Source organism: Ictidomys tridecemlineatus, chromosome 15, assembly GCF_052094955.1.
Source record: "Ictidomys tridecemlineatus isolate mIctTri1 chromosome 15, mIctTri1.hap1, whole genome shotgun sequence".
In the NCBI taxonomy this organism is placed as follows: domain Eukaryota; kingdom Metazoa; phylum Chordata; class Mammalia; order Rodentia; family Sciuridae; genus Ictidomys; species Ictidomys tridecemlineatus.
This window is the reverse complement of record NC_135491.1, coordinates 46,210,547-46,227,844: the sequence shown is the minus strand read 5'-3', so window position 1 is coordinate 46,227,844 and position 17,298 is coordinate 46,210,547. Positions and strand designations below refer to the sequence as shown.

The following is a 17,298-nucleotide window of genomic DNA, read 5'->3' as shown; positions in this document are numbered from 1 at the left end:
CTAAGTAACTCAGTGAGACCGTGTCTCTAAATGAAATACAAAATAGGACTGGGGATGTGGCTCAGTGGTTGAGAGCCCCCGAGTTCAATCTCCAGTACAAAAAAAAAAAAAAAAAAAGCCTGCAACAAGTTACTTCCAGGAGGGGATCAGAGTGGTGAAAGAGGGAGGGGGGCCCTTTACTGAAGAGCCTTCCTATCTTTGTCACCTGCCCAAGGGTCTATACAAAAGCTGTGCAGATAGCAGCAAGCTGCTGCACACAGCTTCACCACACCTTGGGACAGCAATAGGGAGTAGGATATGAACATCACACAGTGAAAGATTAAGTAGACCTACACTGGCCAACATAGAAAGGCATCCCTAATATCTTTTTAATGAAAAGAGTTTCTCAACATGTATGATACGATGAGTATATTTAAAAATTATATGTGCACATCTATGAACACAAAAGAGTCTGGAGGGACCACAGCCAACTTCAAATAGCGGTTACCCTTGGGATAAGACCTGGGAGAACAATTTCCACAGGAGGATTTCTTATTTAACTTACTATGAGATGTCTGCACAACACGTGGACTTTCTTCAATAATTTTGTCAAATTACAGTGTTGCCCTGTCAAGTGAAAAAAAATGGTTTTGGAAGTGCAGGCTACCTAGCTCAGTGATAGAGCACGGGCTGAGCATGCATGAGGTGCCAGGTTCCATCCCCAGCACCAAAAAGGCAGAAAAGAAAAAAGGGCTTTGGAGCTGGGGGAAGTGAATTCAGCCAATGAACTCAAGGGAGGGGGCCCGCTCTGGACATTTCTGCATCCCTGAGAAGTGGCACAATGAGGACAACTGGTCTACAACAAAGTCATTTCTATGTCAAATGTATCAAGACCCTTCAGTGTGGTGATCTGTTCCACCTTTAAACCCTCAAGTGTCAAAAACAAGTGGCTAGCAAGCCCGTGTGTGACGATGAGTTCAGTATGAGAAGTCCCTCACTCGTCCCAGGACCTGCGCATCCTCAGCATTTCATGAATGGACCTCTGCTCCCTCAGCAACTTCCTGAAGCAGCCCCATCCTGCTGGAGGGCTGAGGCTGCCAAAGGGGTGTAGTGAGGCAGTGACCGAGGGCTGAGGCCAGTGATCCCAGCTGGCCACCTCAGAAGCAGGCTGTCCCCGTTAACAGCATGCACGCTTCTCAGAACCAGCAAGGCCGGGGAATTTCCATTCTATCCTGGCAGGCCTTGGGGGCCCAGCGGTCTCTGGCTGGAGCACAGTGATTCTGTAGACAGCCACACCGACACCACCCACAGCTGCTGATTGTTTATTGCACAAGAAACTGGCTATACCAAGGCAAGGGTGGGCATTACAAAACAACCCAGTGACCAACCCCATGCTACCGTGGGGCAGTCTGCACAGACACTTCAGTTATATACACGTTTGCACGCGCACACACACAAACACACACGAACAGCCGTGAGCCTGATGCTCCCAAACCTCCCTGGCAGCTTGCATCCCTACCCACCCAACGGAGCAGCCTTCGTGGTGACATGCGCTGGGAAGTACTGCAAGTGACTAGAAGGGAGGAAAAGGGCTGAGCTGCAGTGAGCTGAGCCACTCAAATCAGCACGTGCAACATGGTGGACACAGGCTGCACCTCCACGGGCTGGGGAAGAATGAGATGTGGGAAGGAGAGGATGTCCTCAGAAGGCTCCCACGACCAGTCTGAGAGCCTGCCTGGAGTCTCAGAAAGCAGGTCTGTAGCTGGGGGAATCATCCTAGAACCCTGGGGGCCTGGACTAGGGAGTACACCACCATCCCTCCTGCAGCATCCCGAGGAGCCTAAGCACCTGCAGATTTCAAAAGCAGAATCCCCAAAGCAGAGGCGTCTGGCCTGCCAGCATTAGGAGCTCCTGCTGTGGGTTTCAATGGCATCATTTCCCACCTGCAGATAAAGCCTCACATCTATGCAGAATGAACACACTCAGCTGGCCAGGATGTGCTTCATTCTAAGCAGGGGACTAACAGGCCACCTGGAGCTCCAGGGGCTGTCAGGGAGGGACAGTCCAGACCCATTTACTCCTCACTGGGGGCCAGCTGGGTGACTGTATCCAGCAAAGGGATCTTGTTTCTAATAAAGGTGTGACATTGGGGGTGGAACTCAGGACACCAACCCTTTCCTTCAAGTTCAGGGACTTGGACGCTGTGCAGCGGAGCCACGGAGTCAAGCCCACCTGAGTTCATGGAACTGCTAAGCAGGCTCCTGAGAGGAGCAGCTCTTCTGGAAACTCTTGGACCAAGGGGGACAGGGCCCTCAAAGCCCCAGGACACCTGGGGCACCAGCTCCTTGACAGAAAGTGACAGCAGCATATCAAAAACAAAACAAAAAGCAACCCTACACACAAACGCTTCAAGTTTATGTAAAGGACAAAAAAGTCTGAGGGACTTTGCTGCCTCCCCCTCCCCCCAAGACCCAGGCGGGCAGCTTGTCCAATCCTTGGTTTGCCAGGCAGAGACAACCTGAGCTGTCGGCACTGAGCCCCTGCGGCTTCTCTGGCTGGAACCTGCCAGGAAGGGAAGTGAGGTGAAGATGGCCTTGACACAGGCTTTCCCTCAGAACCACGTTTCATACAGATCCCTGGAAAGTTCTATTTAAGACAGAACCTCTTTTGCTGGCAAAGACCCTTGGCTTTCTCAGTGCAGAACAGCCACCCGAGTAGCCAACCTCCTCGCCTAACCAGCCCGTGAGGCCTGGCTTCTGCTGCAGCCCATCAGAGCAGGGTGCATTCCCTCCACACTCAGACACCCAGGATGGTCCTAGGGGAGTAGGAGGGAGTTTTGCAGAGGCCAGTCCTCAGACTTTGCAATGGGTGATGGGGTCAAAGGTGATGAGGGGCTTTATTCCAGACTACCACCAGAGGGTAGGAGGGAGGGGGCTGCAGGGCCTCCTAGGGTCGGGCTCTTCTGCCACCAGCATGACGACAGTGTGGTTCCACGCAGGACCATCATCTACAGGGGCCTCCCAAGGACTGCATGGCCTGTGGCCTCCGGGCAGGGAGGATTCAGGACTACATGTGTGCTGGGGCATGGAGGTGGCCCGTTACTCCTGTCCGAAGCCCTCAGTCTCCTCAATGGCATACAGCAGCTTCTCTTTTAGTTGTTCATAGCTCTTGTAGGGTGGGAGGTCCAGGCGGTTGAAGCTGTTGGGAGGGAGAGCAGCATGTAGCATCATGTAGCCAGGATTCAAACAGCTCTACCCAGGCCTGGATGAGCGCCAGCAGAACCGGTTAGCCAGACCCAGGGCAGGGTGGTAGAAGGCCCACCATGCCAGGCCCCAGTGCTATCTAGGTTCCTAGACCTTCGGGGAGTTAGCAGAGGGAATGGGACAGTGGGAACAACACTAGAAGTGGGCACTTGGGGAAGCAGCTCTTGCCTACTGGAACAAAAGTGTTTCAGTGTGTAGAACTTGGCATTTTATGTCACGGCCCACCTCTCCAACCCAAATCCCTATGGCCATGCCAATGTCAGAGTCGAGGCTCTGGAGCTGCCACACATCTGGGGCTGGAAGGAGCTCATCTGGTCTGTGAGGATCCATCACTTCCACCCAACCAGCATGCTCACCAGGTGTGGCTTCTGGGCAGCCAGGTTTCCTTGCCAACCTTGTCGATGCAGAACTTCTGTGGTCCGTTGCTCCCTGTTATCCAAGACAAGACAACCGTGCATCAACAGAAGTAGCCTTCCCAAAGCAGAGCCCTCCAGCTCCACCCATAGATGCTCAGTCCAGCTCAAGGGGGCCACAGCTCTTCCCTCTCCCAATGACTTGCTTCCAGTGACTATTGTCTCCAGCCAGAGCACCAAGAGGGCAATGGAAAACATACCGATGAGTTCAACAAATCCCCCAACAGGCAGGCGGCAGGTTCCAGTAACAAACTGTAATAGCCGGATTCTTTTTTCATTGTCCATTTCCTTCACCACCTGCAATTTCACAAGCCAAGGCACAGTCAAGAGACCCGCTGGGTCTGTGATTCCCTTAACATGCAATGCTTTACCCAGCCAGGGCCCTCTATGGGGATGAGGACACAAAGCCACCTTGGGCAGGGTGACAGCCACCAACCTGGGAAACCTCAAAGTTGCTTCTCTAAGAGGTTGTGTCCATGAGACACCTTGGCCAGACATCCTCTTCCTATCCAAGTTCCACTTTAAAAAACAGACTAAAGATGGGAGTGACTGCTTAATGGGTATAAGGTTTCTTTTGGGGGAAATAACGTATTCTGGAACTAGACAGTGGTGATAGTTGCACAACACTGTGAAGGTTCTAGAAATCACTGAATTGTTTGTCTTAAAATATTTAAAATGAGCCAAGCATGGTGGCACATGCCTGTAATATCAGTGACTTGGGGAGGCTGAGAAAAGAAGATTCTAAATTCGAGGCCAGCCTTAGCCATTCAGCTAGATTTAGCATCTTGGCTAGACTCTATTTCAAAATTTAAAAAACAAAAAAGAAAGAAACAATTTTAAAAAGGGCTGGAATGTAGCAAATTGGTAAAGAACTCCTGGATTGGATCCCCAGTACCAAAAAATATACATAGGTATTTAAAATGAACTGAATGTTATGTGAATTTCACTTCTGCAAAAAATTTACACACACGTGGGCACTTGCATACAGACACATATACTAAAGATATGTTACATTTCTTTTTTAGGTATGCTATACTTTCATAACAACAATGGAACCCACACATATAAAGAACGGAAGTCATTAAATACAGCATGACAAGCTCATCCCATTTCTCTGGAGCCTAGCACCTGTCTTCCCATCTCATCTGCCATATGACCAATGGCAGCTGTACTTTCTGCATGAAGGTCCCCCCACTCTCCCCCAAAGCACAAGGCTGACCATAGCCAACCTCTTGTCACATGCCCTGGCCCCAGTCCAGCCATGACAGCCTCCATTCGGCTAGAGGCAGTGTACCATCATCCCCTTGCAAGTTGGGGAGGTGAGCAGAGTGCCCAAGATAAAGGGTCCTTAAGCCTGAGGTCTAATCAGGTCCTGTTTCCTCTGGGTGACTGCTAAAACATCCCTCCCTGTCACAACCCTTGTCCCCGGCCCACTGGGGATAGGAGCCAGGACCCACCTGCCAGAACCACTGGATCTGCTTGCTGTTCTTGGTGTAGTGCCGGTAGACGGTGTTCTTCTGCCAGTCGCTTAGGTCTATCTCCTGCATGCCGCACAGCATCAGCTGCAGCCAGGGAGACGTCAGTGGCCCCAGTGCCAGCCGCTACCGGCAAGGCCTGGGGCCCATACACCATGTCACTCCTCACTCGCAGGTGAGAGTCCCCAGCCTATTCAGCTACTTTTGCAGGTTCTTTCAATGCCATGGGTAACACCAGCCCCAGTGTCAGGGGCGGGGGCAGAGAACCCCAATAAAACCCATCTTCCCTGCTGCCTCCTTCCTGCTGAAGAGTGCTGGTGAGTTTCTGTGGGTACACAGGGAGCACCTCAAGGAGCAGGAGCTACGGGTCCTAACGACCTTCAACACTCACCTCCAGCTCTTTCTCATCAAAGTAGCGCAACCACTCCAGGGGGGCCACCTCATTGAAGCCATCCAGGAAGGCTTTGGTCTGCTCTTCCACGCCCCGCGTGAAACGCCAGTCAGTCAGCAGCCTAAAGCCAAAGACCAGTCACTGGTGCAGCCCAGGACCCCATGCGCTCCCAGCCTGCCCATGTGACCATACGACACAGCATCAACAAAGGCTCTGAGAGTCAAACACCAGAACCAGTGTACTGAAGTCCTGAGTGCAGCCTCACAAACCTCAAGGTGACCCTGAGGGTCCCCCCTCCCACTGCCACTCGCTGAACCTCAAGTGTATGGAAATGGGGAGATTAAAGGACTAGATCAAGAGGACTGAGGGTCGTACACAGGAGGTTTGCACACTAGCACTGAGACCATGGATTTAAGAACACAGGACACAGCCATCTTCCTGATCAGGGGAGAGATGACAATGTCTGAGCTAAGCATCATCCAAGAAATTCCCTGCAGTCGGGAAGTCCCCCGCATGTCTAGCAGAGCAACCAGCAGCAGGTAACCAAGTGTCTGGGGCTCCAGCAACCCTCGTGGCATCATCACCTGACCAGCCACAGGCCACCCACCAAGGCAGATGTGACTGGGAGGTTCCTGCAACTTGGGGTGTCCAAGAGCCCAGAAGGGCTCCACTTCAACCAGTGGAGGCCTGGTTGAAGAGGGCACCCAGGAGATGAGAGAACCTGCTGGGTTCAAAGTTCAAACCCCTCCCCATCCCTCCCTGGGGCTGAGGCTTACATGATGTACTCTTCCTTATTCTCCTCTGTGACTCGGATGCTCTCGCCACCTTCCTTCAGTTCGTGGGTTGTCACCTTGCCCAGGATCTCCATGTCCTGGATGAAGAACAGCTCCAGACCACACTCTTCTAGGTTGTTCTCTCTGGAGCACAGTAGGCCAAGGAGGAAGATGTCCATCTTAGCAGGGTCTTCCTGTGTCTAGCCCCACCTCTCACTTTTAGTGCCCATAGGGCACCAAGGTGGCCTAGAATCCTGAACTGTGGCACAGGACCTCTCCTGATGCAAGGAGAGAACTCTAGAACCATCCTACAGGGGATCTAGAAGCTTCTATCTCCACAGGCACTTGGAGAGGCTGGGCAAGTGCTCATGGGCTTCTGCCAGAGGAGCTCAAGGTTGCGGGTACCCACTGCCCAGACAGAGCCCTGCCTCCCTCAGTCCTGGGCAAACAAGGGGCTTACTTGATCCAGACAATGGAGTTGTAGAATTCAGGGTCAATAGACTCCAGATCTTTCAGGGTTGGTCTCTTGTTGAGCATCCGCTTGTAGAAAGGGAGAGTGAAGCCTGTGTCGATGAACTTTCCATGGTACAGGGCCTGAGGAAGGAAGACACATGGCAAAGAGGTTTGGCCTTCTTGGACAGTGCCCAGGGCAAGCTCGTGGATACTCCATATCGAAGGCCACGCTGCCTCCCCTCCCTGAGAGAACCTGAGCAGCCAGGTGCCTCATAGGCAAAGGGAGGGCCCGGGAAATAAGGACTACTCTGTCCTGATTTGGACCTTGGGATGGATTCTCGTCCCACCCTACAGGCCGCAGGGACAAGTGGAGCCAGCTCATGCCTGCACGACATGCCAGCCAGGCTGTTCCCGGGCCAGCAGTGGCCTGCCCCATGGTCTCAGGGAAGACTTGTTCAAAACAGCTCCAGGTGGCAGCCCTGACTCACTGGTGCTCAGAACTGGTGGCAGAGGTGGCCAAAAATAATGCAGACGCACGGATGGAGACAGCTGGCGGCCAGCAGTGAGTAATAGTCTAGGGTTTCGCTAGTCTGTCCCGTCAGCTTTGGGCCAGGCAGGTCTCTAGACCTGGGAAGAATGTGCCCACTCCCGGAGCTAGCACCTTGGCCAAGAACTTGCAGAGGAGGGAAGCACCATATTTAGTCACAAACCCTGAGGGCCCTTGGGTCCTCCAGAGAGGGGAGCAGGGCAAGACCTCAGGCAGTCAGGGGAATGAGGAAGGAAAGTCGGCTCTGAAGCATCTCAAGCCACCCAGCAGGCAGCAGAGCTGGCTCTGCCAGGATGCTCACTCCGGGGAATTGGCATGACCCTCTCTCCACAGTCACACTGAGCCCCTTTTTCTACATAGATACACACAGACCATGAGTCCCGCCTCACGATGGGTGCCACCTAACCTGGCATGACCTGTCTACAGCGGCTCTGTTCTAAGCCCATGCTAATTCCAAATCCCCTTCCAGAATCCCTCAGTGTCTCAGTGGGACACTCCCAAACACTCCCATCCACTGCTCAGGACAGATGGTGGCCCCTCCCAGAGACAGGCAGTAGGAGGTAGTTATGGATTCACTCCACTCAGCCACTGTCCTGCCTCCACCATGGGGACTCACTTAAGGTTAAGTGAAGCCCATGGCCCAGGGACCTTCACAAATCAACACAAGAAATCCTTCAATGACTCCCTGTACCCCACCCCTGGTGCCACTGACAGTTCTGATTTCTCCAGAACTCTCTCTAGCTCTATGTATTTTCAGGTCAGGAGATTATGAGGAAGAGGGGTGAGGCCCACAGCGGGGGCCCTAACCATGGGACTGCTCCTTGGGCCTGGACTGCCTCGGGTGGCTGGGGGCTGGCCTCCTCAGAGGCTGCCTTCCTGGAGGTCTCAGTGAAGAGCGAACTTCCCTGGCGCCCTGGCATGCTCCACCGGGACGGGGAGGGGAGGAGGAAGGCACTCCTGGGGCTCCCTTACCATGGCGATGAATCTGCCAATGAAGCGGAAGTAGGTGAGGTGGTCGGGGTTGATGGAGGAAGCGGGGTTGATCTGCAGGCAGTAGTTGTTCTTGCCCGCATATTCAAATAAGCAGTACATGGGGTTGAGCACCTCGTGGGACAGAAGGAAAAACCACTCTCTGCGAGGGAAGAGAGAAAACAGGAACAATGGAGCCCTCCATGCACTCGCACAGCAGTTGTGACTCTGCCATGTGTCTCAGGCAGTCTGGAGACCGTGTCCTGAGAAGTGGAGTCCACCGCAGTCAGTGCCCAGACTATGCAACATTATCAGCTGGGCCATGAGCCAGCTTGGTTCAGACCAAGTATGAACCAGGGCAACAGCACTTTCAGATGATGCTCAGGAAAACCTGTGTGCATTCCTGTCAGCTCCAGGTGGTACATTCCAGGACTTTATTCACAACAACCAGACCTTCCAATGGCAAAAAGGCTCCCTGCAGCCCGACATACCATGCTCAATTGTGTTGGCTGTGCACTGCACAAGGGCTCTATGTTAAAGTATCATAGACATGCACATTTATTACAATTTTTCTGCAAAAGTACTGTATGACAGCAACCACCACCGCAGCATAGGTGAACAGTGGTTATATGTCCCCGAGTCCTGAACCACGACAACTCTGTGATTCATGCTACCTCCAGGTCACAGACCTCATTCCCACTTGCTCTTACACTTCACCGCCCCCTCACCCCGACCCCATCACCACACCCTTTCCCACACTTCTACATGCATTTGAAGCAACACCGTGCCTCAGCATTTATTTACACCCTATGTACAAGCCTCAAGTTAGAATTCAGAGTCCTTTTGGGCTTGAACTAAGCCGGCTGGGGGACACCCCAGGGGCTGGTCCCTGGCTGCTGGGCTGTGTGTGGCTGGGTCGACGAGGAGTCCGATGCAGAGGGTGCCCCGGTATCCTGTCCGTGGTTCTACCCTGTGGTAGAACAGCATGACGTAACCTACCATAGGGTAAAACCACTGGCAGGACACAGAGAGAGAGAAACACAGGGCGGGAGCCACACCAGAAGCCACCTAGCAGAGCTTGGGACGGAGGTCACCACGGGAAAAGAACAGTCCATCCACAGGGCCAGCGCAGAAGGCAACACCACCAGCAAACAGAGCACCAGAAGTGAGTCAACCCAACACCAAGTGAGAAGACAGCCCACACCGTGAGGGTCAGCGAGCCCGGCGGTCCGTGGCCAAGATGCTCCTCTGTCGAGCCTTGTGCCCTGTTGTCCAAAGCAGCACTTTCCCAGAGAGCCTGTGGACCTTTACAGGTGGATTGGGGTGAGGGTAAGACAGTGCTCTGGCTTCTTTCTGGGGTTACATTAGCCATTTTAACTTTGTTGACCCCAGACATTTGATGTGCAGCTGAGTACAGATCAAGACCTCTGATCACGACAGCTCTCCCATGCCATGCTCTCAGACACTTGACTTTCCTGCCCTGGATGCCTCGAGAGGAAGGCAAGTCTAGGGCCAAATTTAAGGGACATCCACACAGCTGCTCAGCCTCTGTCCGTGGACACAGCTGGACTGGTTAGTAGAAACAATGACACGGGGGCTGGTGAAAGAGCCATGTCCTGAGCCCATCCCCAGGAGCCCCAGCCTCTTGGGACCCAGTAACTAAAGGGCTAATGCCTGACCCTGCTCCAGCACCCACTGGGACTGGCCAGAGTGACATATAGGACATCACCCAGTGTCCCCGCTGAAGACGCAGAAGAGCTTTGGGAAGGAATGTAAGGTGGAGGTGGCTTTCTGGCCACAGGGAGGAGGGAGGCAGCGCTCTTCCAGGGCGCCCGAGCTCACCTGGCGATGCCTCCATAGTCCAGGCCCTCCTCACCACGCATTATGATGTAGAGGCGGCGGCGCAGGTCGTAGGGTTTCATGTTCATGATCTGGAGAGAGAATGCGTTTGGCCAGCAAGTAGGGGAGGGGGTGCAGGGGTCAGGGGGAGACAGGGGACACTGAGGCATACTGTCTAACAGACAGGCTTCCCAAGGCTCAGGCCTGGAAACCCCACAATGTGGGCTCAGCAGGTCGTGCGCCAGAGGAGGAGGTAGCAGGAGGGCTAGCTCGTGCCCCAAATCTCAACACCATGATTATTCTCTAACCTGCTGGAAAGAATCCTCAAAGAGTGTCTGCCTGGAAACACTGATCTTCACATGACTGGGTAGGGCATTTGACTGAAAAGAAAAGGAAAAACTTCAAATCAGAATCCCATGGGATATCTGCTCACTGTGGTCTCCTGTCTGTATAAATAGGCATCTCCCCAAGGATGGGAACGGGCTTGCTCTCTTAAGACAGAGGCATTCCAAGGCCTGAGCTGGGCCGGGAAATTTGGCTGAGAGACTGCAACAGCCCACCTCAACGGGGCCCCAGAACCAGAACTCACATGACAGAGGAAGCGGAACTGGTGATATTTCCACCGAAAACTTCGGTCGTAGGCACCAGGGGATCCTTGCTTGGTCCTGGGAAGAGCAAAGATGTTCGAGAATCTTTGTAATTTTTCAAAAATATAAGCAACCTGTCTTTGTCTGCCCTAGGGAAAGGTGATGCTCTGTGAATTGAAAGATGAGTACAGTAAAGCAAAAGAGAAATGAAGTGTCGGCCGTTAAGAGCGCCTAAGAGTCAGAAAGAATATCTAGAAACAATGCCAGACCTCTTGCTTTCAGAGAAATATTACTGGTACTGTTTGTATTGCCCCTTCCTCAATAGGACTGCCCCTTCCTCCCATCCCTTTGAGGTGAGAACAACACCGACCACTAGAGAGCAGTGAGCAGCACAGTGGTCATGGGAACCAGAGCTGGCCTCCCCGAGCCAGCTGAACAGGACAGAGGCCTGTGCTGAAGGACGCTGCTATTGCCTGTGAAAGTTCTTACCCAGACTCAAATCCTGGGCGAGGATCCTTGAAGGTGGTGGTACGAGTATTATGGTCCACAAAGTACCGCACCCCCTCGCTGGTGTACTTCATCTCCCATCCTGGGGGCAGAGCTGGTTCCTGGATCATCCTGGAAGCACAGGAAAAGAGGGTGCAAAGGCTAGCCCTATCTTCTGGGCCTCTGTTTAGGAGGCTGGGGTCCTCCAAGTGCTTCTCTGTTTCAATCAGGCTCTGTACAGCCGTGACAGGGCCCTCAAAGGTAGGTACCTGGCATGACCCAACTTGTGAAGACCTAAGACATAAGCAAAAACACCAGCCTGGGTGGATGGCATTGGTCTGAGTGGACACCAGAAATCCTATGACATCAAGTGCCCAGCCCTGCTTCTTGTGGGAGCTGGGGGTTCCTTCATATCTTTTCAATCAAATTCTCAGCACCCTACTCAATCAGCACTGAGAACTGCAGCACCTGCTGGTGGCCACCCTCCACCCACTGGGAAGGTCTATCTGAGGAGACACTTTCCAGCTCTCATTAGGCTGACACTATATCCTGAGGGCCTCAGGGCACTTGTACATGGCTAAAGTCCCTCAACATCGGCATTGCAGGGTGAATGCAGCCCCAGACCCCCTGGCCAATACTAGAGCTGCACAGAAGCATGGCCTGACCCAGTTCTCACCCCTGGGTCCGAGGGTCCTCCCACTGGGTAGTGCGCGTGTTATGGTTCACGTAGTACACCCGTCCATTGTCCTGTCTCTTCTCTGCCGTGGGAGAAGAAAGGAGAGTGAGCACAATCAGAGTCAAACATCATAAGTCAGTACCTTCCCTCAGCTCCCCTGTCTGGGCGCTGGGTCTCAATCTCTGCCCCAGGAGTCAACCTGCTGGAGAAGTTTAGCTGGCTAAAGCCTGGCTCACTCACACTTGGCTCTGGGGAAAAGGACAAAGAGAATCTCTCCCTGTCGTTGACGGGAGGGATACATACAGTTCCAACCTCTGCAATTGTTTGGCTTGTCGGAGGGAAGGGGTGGTGTGGCGGCACTGAGGGGGGCAGCCTGGCGGAACCAGAGGCATAATTGCATCCAGCTGTGTGCAGTAGGGACACCCTGCCAGCCTCCCCCCAGCCCCAGAGGGTGGGGTAAGCCTCCAGCGCCAAGTGGGTGGGAGAAAACACCAAGGCAAAGCTCCAAACTCCAACGAGGTCACCTTCCTCGGGAAGTTTCTGAGCCTTCCTTTCCTGAGTCTGTCCTAGAAACAAATGATGCTGATGGCTCTCTCTTTTACAAAGACAGAGTGAAATTGAAGAAACGACAATAATCAGTTCCAGAAGCTACAGGGAACCCAAAAACTGAAAAGAAGCAGAACTTCTTCTGAAGCCCCCACCCCAGGACCAGGCTGCACTAGTCCCAGTTTTGGCCCCCAACCCATCTCCGTTCTGCCTTACTGCTATCTAGTACACGACTGGATTTCTATACATACAGACGTTATTTGTCAATCACACCTTAGCAAAGCTGGGAAAATACGGTAGAAAGAACAGGAGGCAGCTGGAACGCTGCAGAGCTCCCCTACCAGACAGCATGGGACCAGTGCAGAAGGCAGGCTTGCCGGAGGTTCCTGAGGGACAAGCCGCTCTCAGTCCAGGAGCTACTGCTTTGAACTAGCTCCTCCATGGCTGCTCTGCAAGGGGCCAAAGCCAAGGCCAACCACCAGGCCAGGGATCTGTCCAGCAGGCTTGAGGCCTGGTTCATCATGGCTGGCACTGCCTCTATGCAGGGACCTCTGGCCACTGAGCAGCTCAACATGTGCAATGAGAGGTGAGCCCTTCGATGAGCACAGCTCCACCTGGATCCAGGATCACATGGCCTCCGGAGCATTTATCACATGCCCAAGGGCAGAACTGCCCAGGTGCAGACATGGATCTAAACCCACGGTGTCCCAACTCCCAGAGGAGCGTGTGGGGACCACCATGGGGTCTTCCCTGGAGTGGCAGAAAGGAACCCAGGATCTGAGGGCAGCAGGAACACCAGCAGGCTGGCCGTCAGTGATGCTCTATTTGACCTGGCTGCTCTCTCTCTCTTCTTCCCCTCCCTAGGGAGGCAGCAACCCCTGCCACAGGCCTGGGGATGTCAATATGGAGCCCAAAGGAAAGTTTCCTGGACTCTGGTCACAATGTTCTTTTTCTCATTTTGAACCATCACGCTTTACGTGGTGTTTTCCGATTGTTTATAAACAGCAGTGTCTAACCAGTACTCCCCTATTCCCATCTCAAATATTTTCCCACTTAGCACCTAGGAGGGCTTACTGGTGACCATCATCTAGCAAAATTGCTACAGAAATAAACTCACTGTCTGGGCTCTACCACCTGCCTCTACGGAGCCAGAAACAAATACGGGACCCTGGCTCCAGGTCACCTACTGCCAAACAGCATGACAGATCCTTCTTCAGGCTGATGTGCTTTCCCTGTCTATGCAAGGACTGAAGAGGCTTTGCCCTCTCACACTAGACTTGCTGCAAATCCCTGAGATAACAATGACCACCCACTGGTCCTGGGAGCCAGGCAGATCATCTGTGAGCACAGGGATTCCCAAACTGGAGATCAAGAAACATATGGAAGCCTCACTAACTGATATCTCCCACTGGAAAGATAGAAGGTCCTCTTGGAGCATGGTGGTAATTGGCTAAGTGATACCTGCGGGTTCAGGGGAGTTGATTCACCTCTTAAATTACTACCAGAGAGCAGCTATGTCTGCATCCAGAGGATACAACCCAAAATAGAACTTCTCTAGGCAGGTGCCCATCCTATCATTGTCCTCCTCCCAGAACACGCCTGCCCACCTCTGTGGGAAAGAGCACCCAATGCAGGTTAACATCATCTGTGAACACCACCAACCAGCAACAATTGTCTTCTGCTGGCCTCACCAATAAATTAAAGATCACACCTTCTGATTCCTGTGAAAACTGCCCTCTTCAGGCTCAGGGGCTCTTGCAGGGTTGAACAAAACCCTGCCCAGTTCAGAGAGCTGCAGAATGCACCAGTCTCACCCTCCTTAATGACCCCTTTCTGCATGGCCACTCCTTCCTAGAATAGCCTTGAAGCCCGTAATCTCTCCTAAAGCATGGATACCTGTCCCTTAACTCATTCTTGGCAAATTGCACCCAGGACTTGGAAGAGGTAAGAGGAGCTAGCAATGACAAGAAAACCCAGCATGGTGTTATTAACTAGCGACACTGTACTTTCAGAACCACTAGCCCGTGCTCAATCTGCTTCCCGCGGCCTCTTTCAGAGCTGTGTCACAAATAAGAAAGTGGCTGCTATTAGTCAAAATTAGGCTGAAGTTTTCCAACATGTCAGAGGCAAAGAAAGGGTCATGAGGGTGGCTCTCCCTCCAGCCAGAGTTACAGACCCAAAACATGGCCATCTGGAAATCAGTGTCAAAATATCTTAGTGACAGGATAGAGTCCTGAGCAGAGATACCTAGAAACTCAGGACCCAAACTCAACAGTCCTATAGCTACTTGGGGATGTCTTTCTTAGGGTCACACTCCTTCACTTGTGGCAGGTGAACGCTACAGAGGCACATGGGAGCTTGGCTTCTCATCCATGCTGCCAGCTCCGTTACTGGTCATGCTCAGGCTGGGCATCCCCAAAGTGTGTGCTGGAGGCAAGTGACACGGGAAACTGAGGGGTGGGAGCAAGGACAGAAGACACGCAGGAGAAGAGGACAGAGCATCTGGCCCTCATACCAAGGGCTGAGGGCACAGAAGAACTCAGTACTTACCCCAGCCAGGCGGGAGCGGGCCCAGGGGATCATGGTCAACTGAAGGGTTCGAAGACTAAACACAAGAAACACAGCAGAACACAGAGGTTAAAAAAAGCCACCAGTTAAAAATAAATAAATCTATAAAAATAAAAATGCTAATGACTCACTTCCACATTTCAAGACTTCACAGAGGATGCAAGGAGCCTCAGGTGGCATCTGCTCCTCTTTGTTTAAAAAAAAAAAAAAGAACTCTGCACAGAGAGCCCAAATGAGTTTGGGAAGGGTGAGCGAGGGGGAGTAAGAGGTGTGCAGAGGAAGGCGGGCCAGGGCGGCAGAGGCAGGAACCAGCCGGGCATGGCAGGAGGGCTCCGGGCAGGGCAGCCCGGCTAGCTAGCTCGCCCACGGCCTCTGCTCTGCTCCTGCCCGCGACGGCCAAGGCGACTGAAATCACCACCACCTCCAACTTTCTCCAAGAACCACACACGGGAGGGGAAAAAATATCGCAGGCCTTTCCAATGAAATCATTCCCACAAGCCCTGCCCACACCCAGAGCTTCCTGGCTGGGGCGGACCCTCCTCCCTCTACCTCAGGTCCAGCCCCCACCGCTCCTGGGTGTGCAGCATCCACCCAGACTGAGGGTACATTCATGCCCCAAGCCCCTCACCTCCCCCAGGAATGTTTTCCTTCCCCTTCACAAAGCACCTTTATTCTTCCCTGCCTGAACCTGAAGTTGCTTAGTGTTCTCTGTCTGCCTGTCTGGGGAGGGGGACGGGGGCAGGGTGACAGGAGAGAGAAGGGGGAGTCCGCTCCAGGACTTCAGGGTTGCTGTTTACATTAGAGCCCCCACCCCCAGCCTAATTCTGCTGGAGGTCTCTGGGGAAGGGCTGCAGAGGATGGAGGTTCTCAGATCCTCCGGGGCAAGAGGGGTGCTGTCAAAAACTTTTCATAGTTAAATAAAACAAGTATTGTTCTGCTTATTCTCCCCCTACCCCGAAGCATTTTTATTTCACTTACTAAAATTTAATCGATATATTAGGGGATCAAGTTCTAAATGCAGACTTCAGGCTGCCGGGCTGGCCCCATCTGGGGTGATGGAGCCACACACGGGCAGGAGGATGAATGGAGCTCAGTGTTGGCTTGAGCAAACATTGGTAGAGCTCGACTGCCAAAGAACCCCTTTTTGCAGCCCTCCCTCCACCCCAACTGAAAGGACAGAGAAACTTTCTTTCCAAGGTGGCAACACAAGCTCCTCTTCCAAGTAAGTTCCAACAAAGACGTTTAAGTCTTGAAACCATAGGTCCTTCTTGGGACAGGGCCCCCTTTCAGCTCAGGGTCTCCTTCCCACATGGAATGATACTGCACAAGGGCCGGGAAAGCTGGCCTGGATTTAGGGGATTGATTTAGGGGATTTAGGGCAGTTACCACCAGCCTCCAGGATGGACTTAATTATCTCCATCACAATTCACATTTATCTAACTACTGAAAAGCATCCCCCCAACTCACAGCAGTCATTTTGGTGTGTGTTTGGGTGCTGGAGGGGTTGGGAGTGATGGGGCACAGCATCTCATCAAATCCAAGTTCCTTCAACTCTGGGGAGAAATCAGCTACCACCTGGTTCCAACTGAGCTTCAGTGGGCTTACAGTCATTTTTTGCTTAACTCTACAAATCAACAGACCAGAAGGTCTTTGCTGACAGCATTGAATCAGGAATAAAAAGTATTTATCAGTCTTTTTTTTTTTTTTGTCTTTTTTTGTCCCTGAGCATTGAGCCCAGGGCCTCACACATGCTAAGCGAGTGCTCTACCCCTGAGCCTCTCTATCCCTGCCCTTTAAAAAACAAAAACAACAGCAGAAAACCATTTAACAGTACTAGGGATCAAACTCAGGAGCATTCCACCTCTGAACTCTACCCCCAGCGCTTTTTATTTTGAGACAGGGTCTCACTTAAGATGCCCAGGCCTCAAACTTGCAATCATCCTGCCTCAGCCTTCCAAGTAACTGAGAGGAGAGGCATAGGCCACCACTCATAGCTTTTTTCTTTTCTTTTTCTTGAGACTTGGTCTTGCAGTGCCCAGGCTAGTCTTGAACTGTTGAGACCAAGTGATCCTCCCACCTCAGCCTCCTGGGCACGTGGGACTACAGGCATGTGCTTATCAGCCTTTCCCTGGATCCTTGTCTATTTTTCTTTCTTTTTAATATCCCAACACACAACGTTGGTTCTCTTCCATTCAATTGAATTTTCACGGAGTTTCCTTGGTATCCTTCCATTCTCACCGTATCAGAGCCTTGCTAGCTGCCCTCCCACCTTGAAGGGAAGAGAAGAGCAGACAGCTGGGGAAGAGAAAGACCAGATATCGATGAGCACAAAT

General features: G+C 52.6%; 1 protein-coding gene across 3 annotated transcripts in view; it reads right to left on the bottom strand.

Moving 5' to 3' along the window:
* Positions 1–1,287: 1,287 nt before the first annotated feature.
* Positions 1,288–17,298, bottom strand: part of Wwp2 (WW domain containing E3 ubiquitin protein ligase 2) — a 130,483-nt gene continuing 114,472 nt past the window's right edge. For 2 of the 3 annotated variants that reach the window (XM_078032600.1, XM_078032601.1), the window contains 14 exons: positions 14,948–15,002; positions 11,852–11,933; positions 11,179–11,307; positions 10,692–10,767; positions 10,411–10,482; positions 10,106–10,194; positions 8,267–8,426; positions 6,755–6,888; positions 6,298–6,438; positions 5,522–5,642; positions 5,113–5,217; positions 3,856–3,952; positions 3,599–3,671; positions 1,288–3,177 (listed from right to left, as the gene is read on the bottom strand). In XM_078032600.1, coding sequence (XP_077888726.1) covers positions 3,078–3,177; positions 3,599–3,671; positions 3,856–3,952; positions 5,113–5,217; positions 5,522–5,642; positions 6,298–6,438; positions 6,755–6,888; positions 8,267–8,426; positions 10,106–10,194; positions 10,411–10,482; positions 10,692–10,767; positions 11,179–11,307; positions 11,852–11,933; positions 14,948–15,002 — 1,434 coding nt within the window. In that variant the 3' untranslated portion in view covers positions 1,288–3,077. Of the gene's footprint in view, positions 3,178–3,598; positions 3,672–3,855; positions 3,953–5,112; positions 5,218–5,521; positions 5,643–6,297; positions 6,439–6,754; positions 6,889–8,266; positions 8,427–10,105; positions 10,195–10,410; positions 10,483–10,691; positions 10,768–11,178; positions 11,308–11,851; positions 11,934–14,947; positions 15,003–15,096; positions 15,382–17,298 lie in introns of those variants that run through there. The other variant, XM_021721708.3, reaches the window with a different exon arrangement.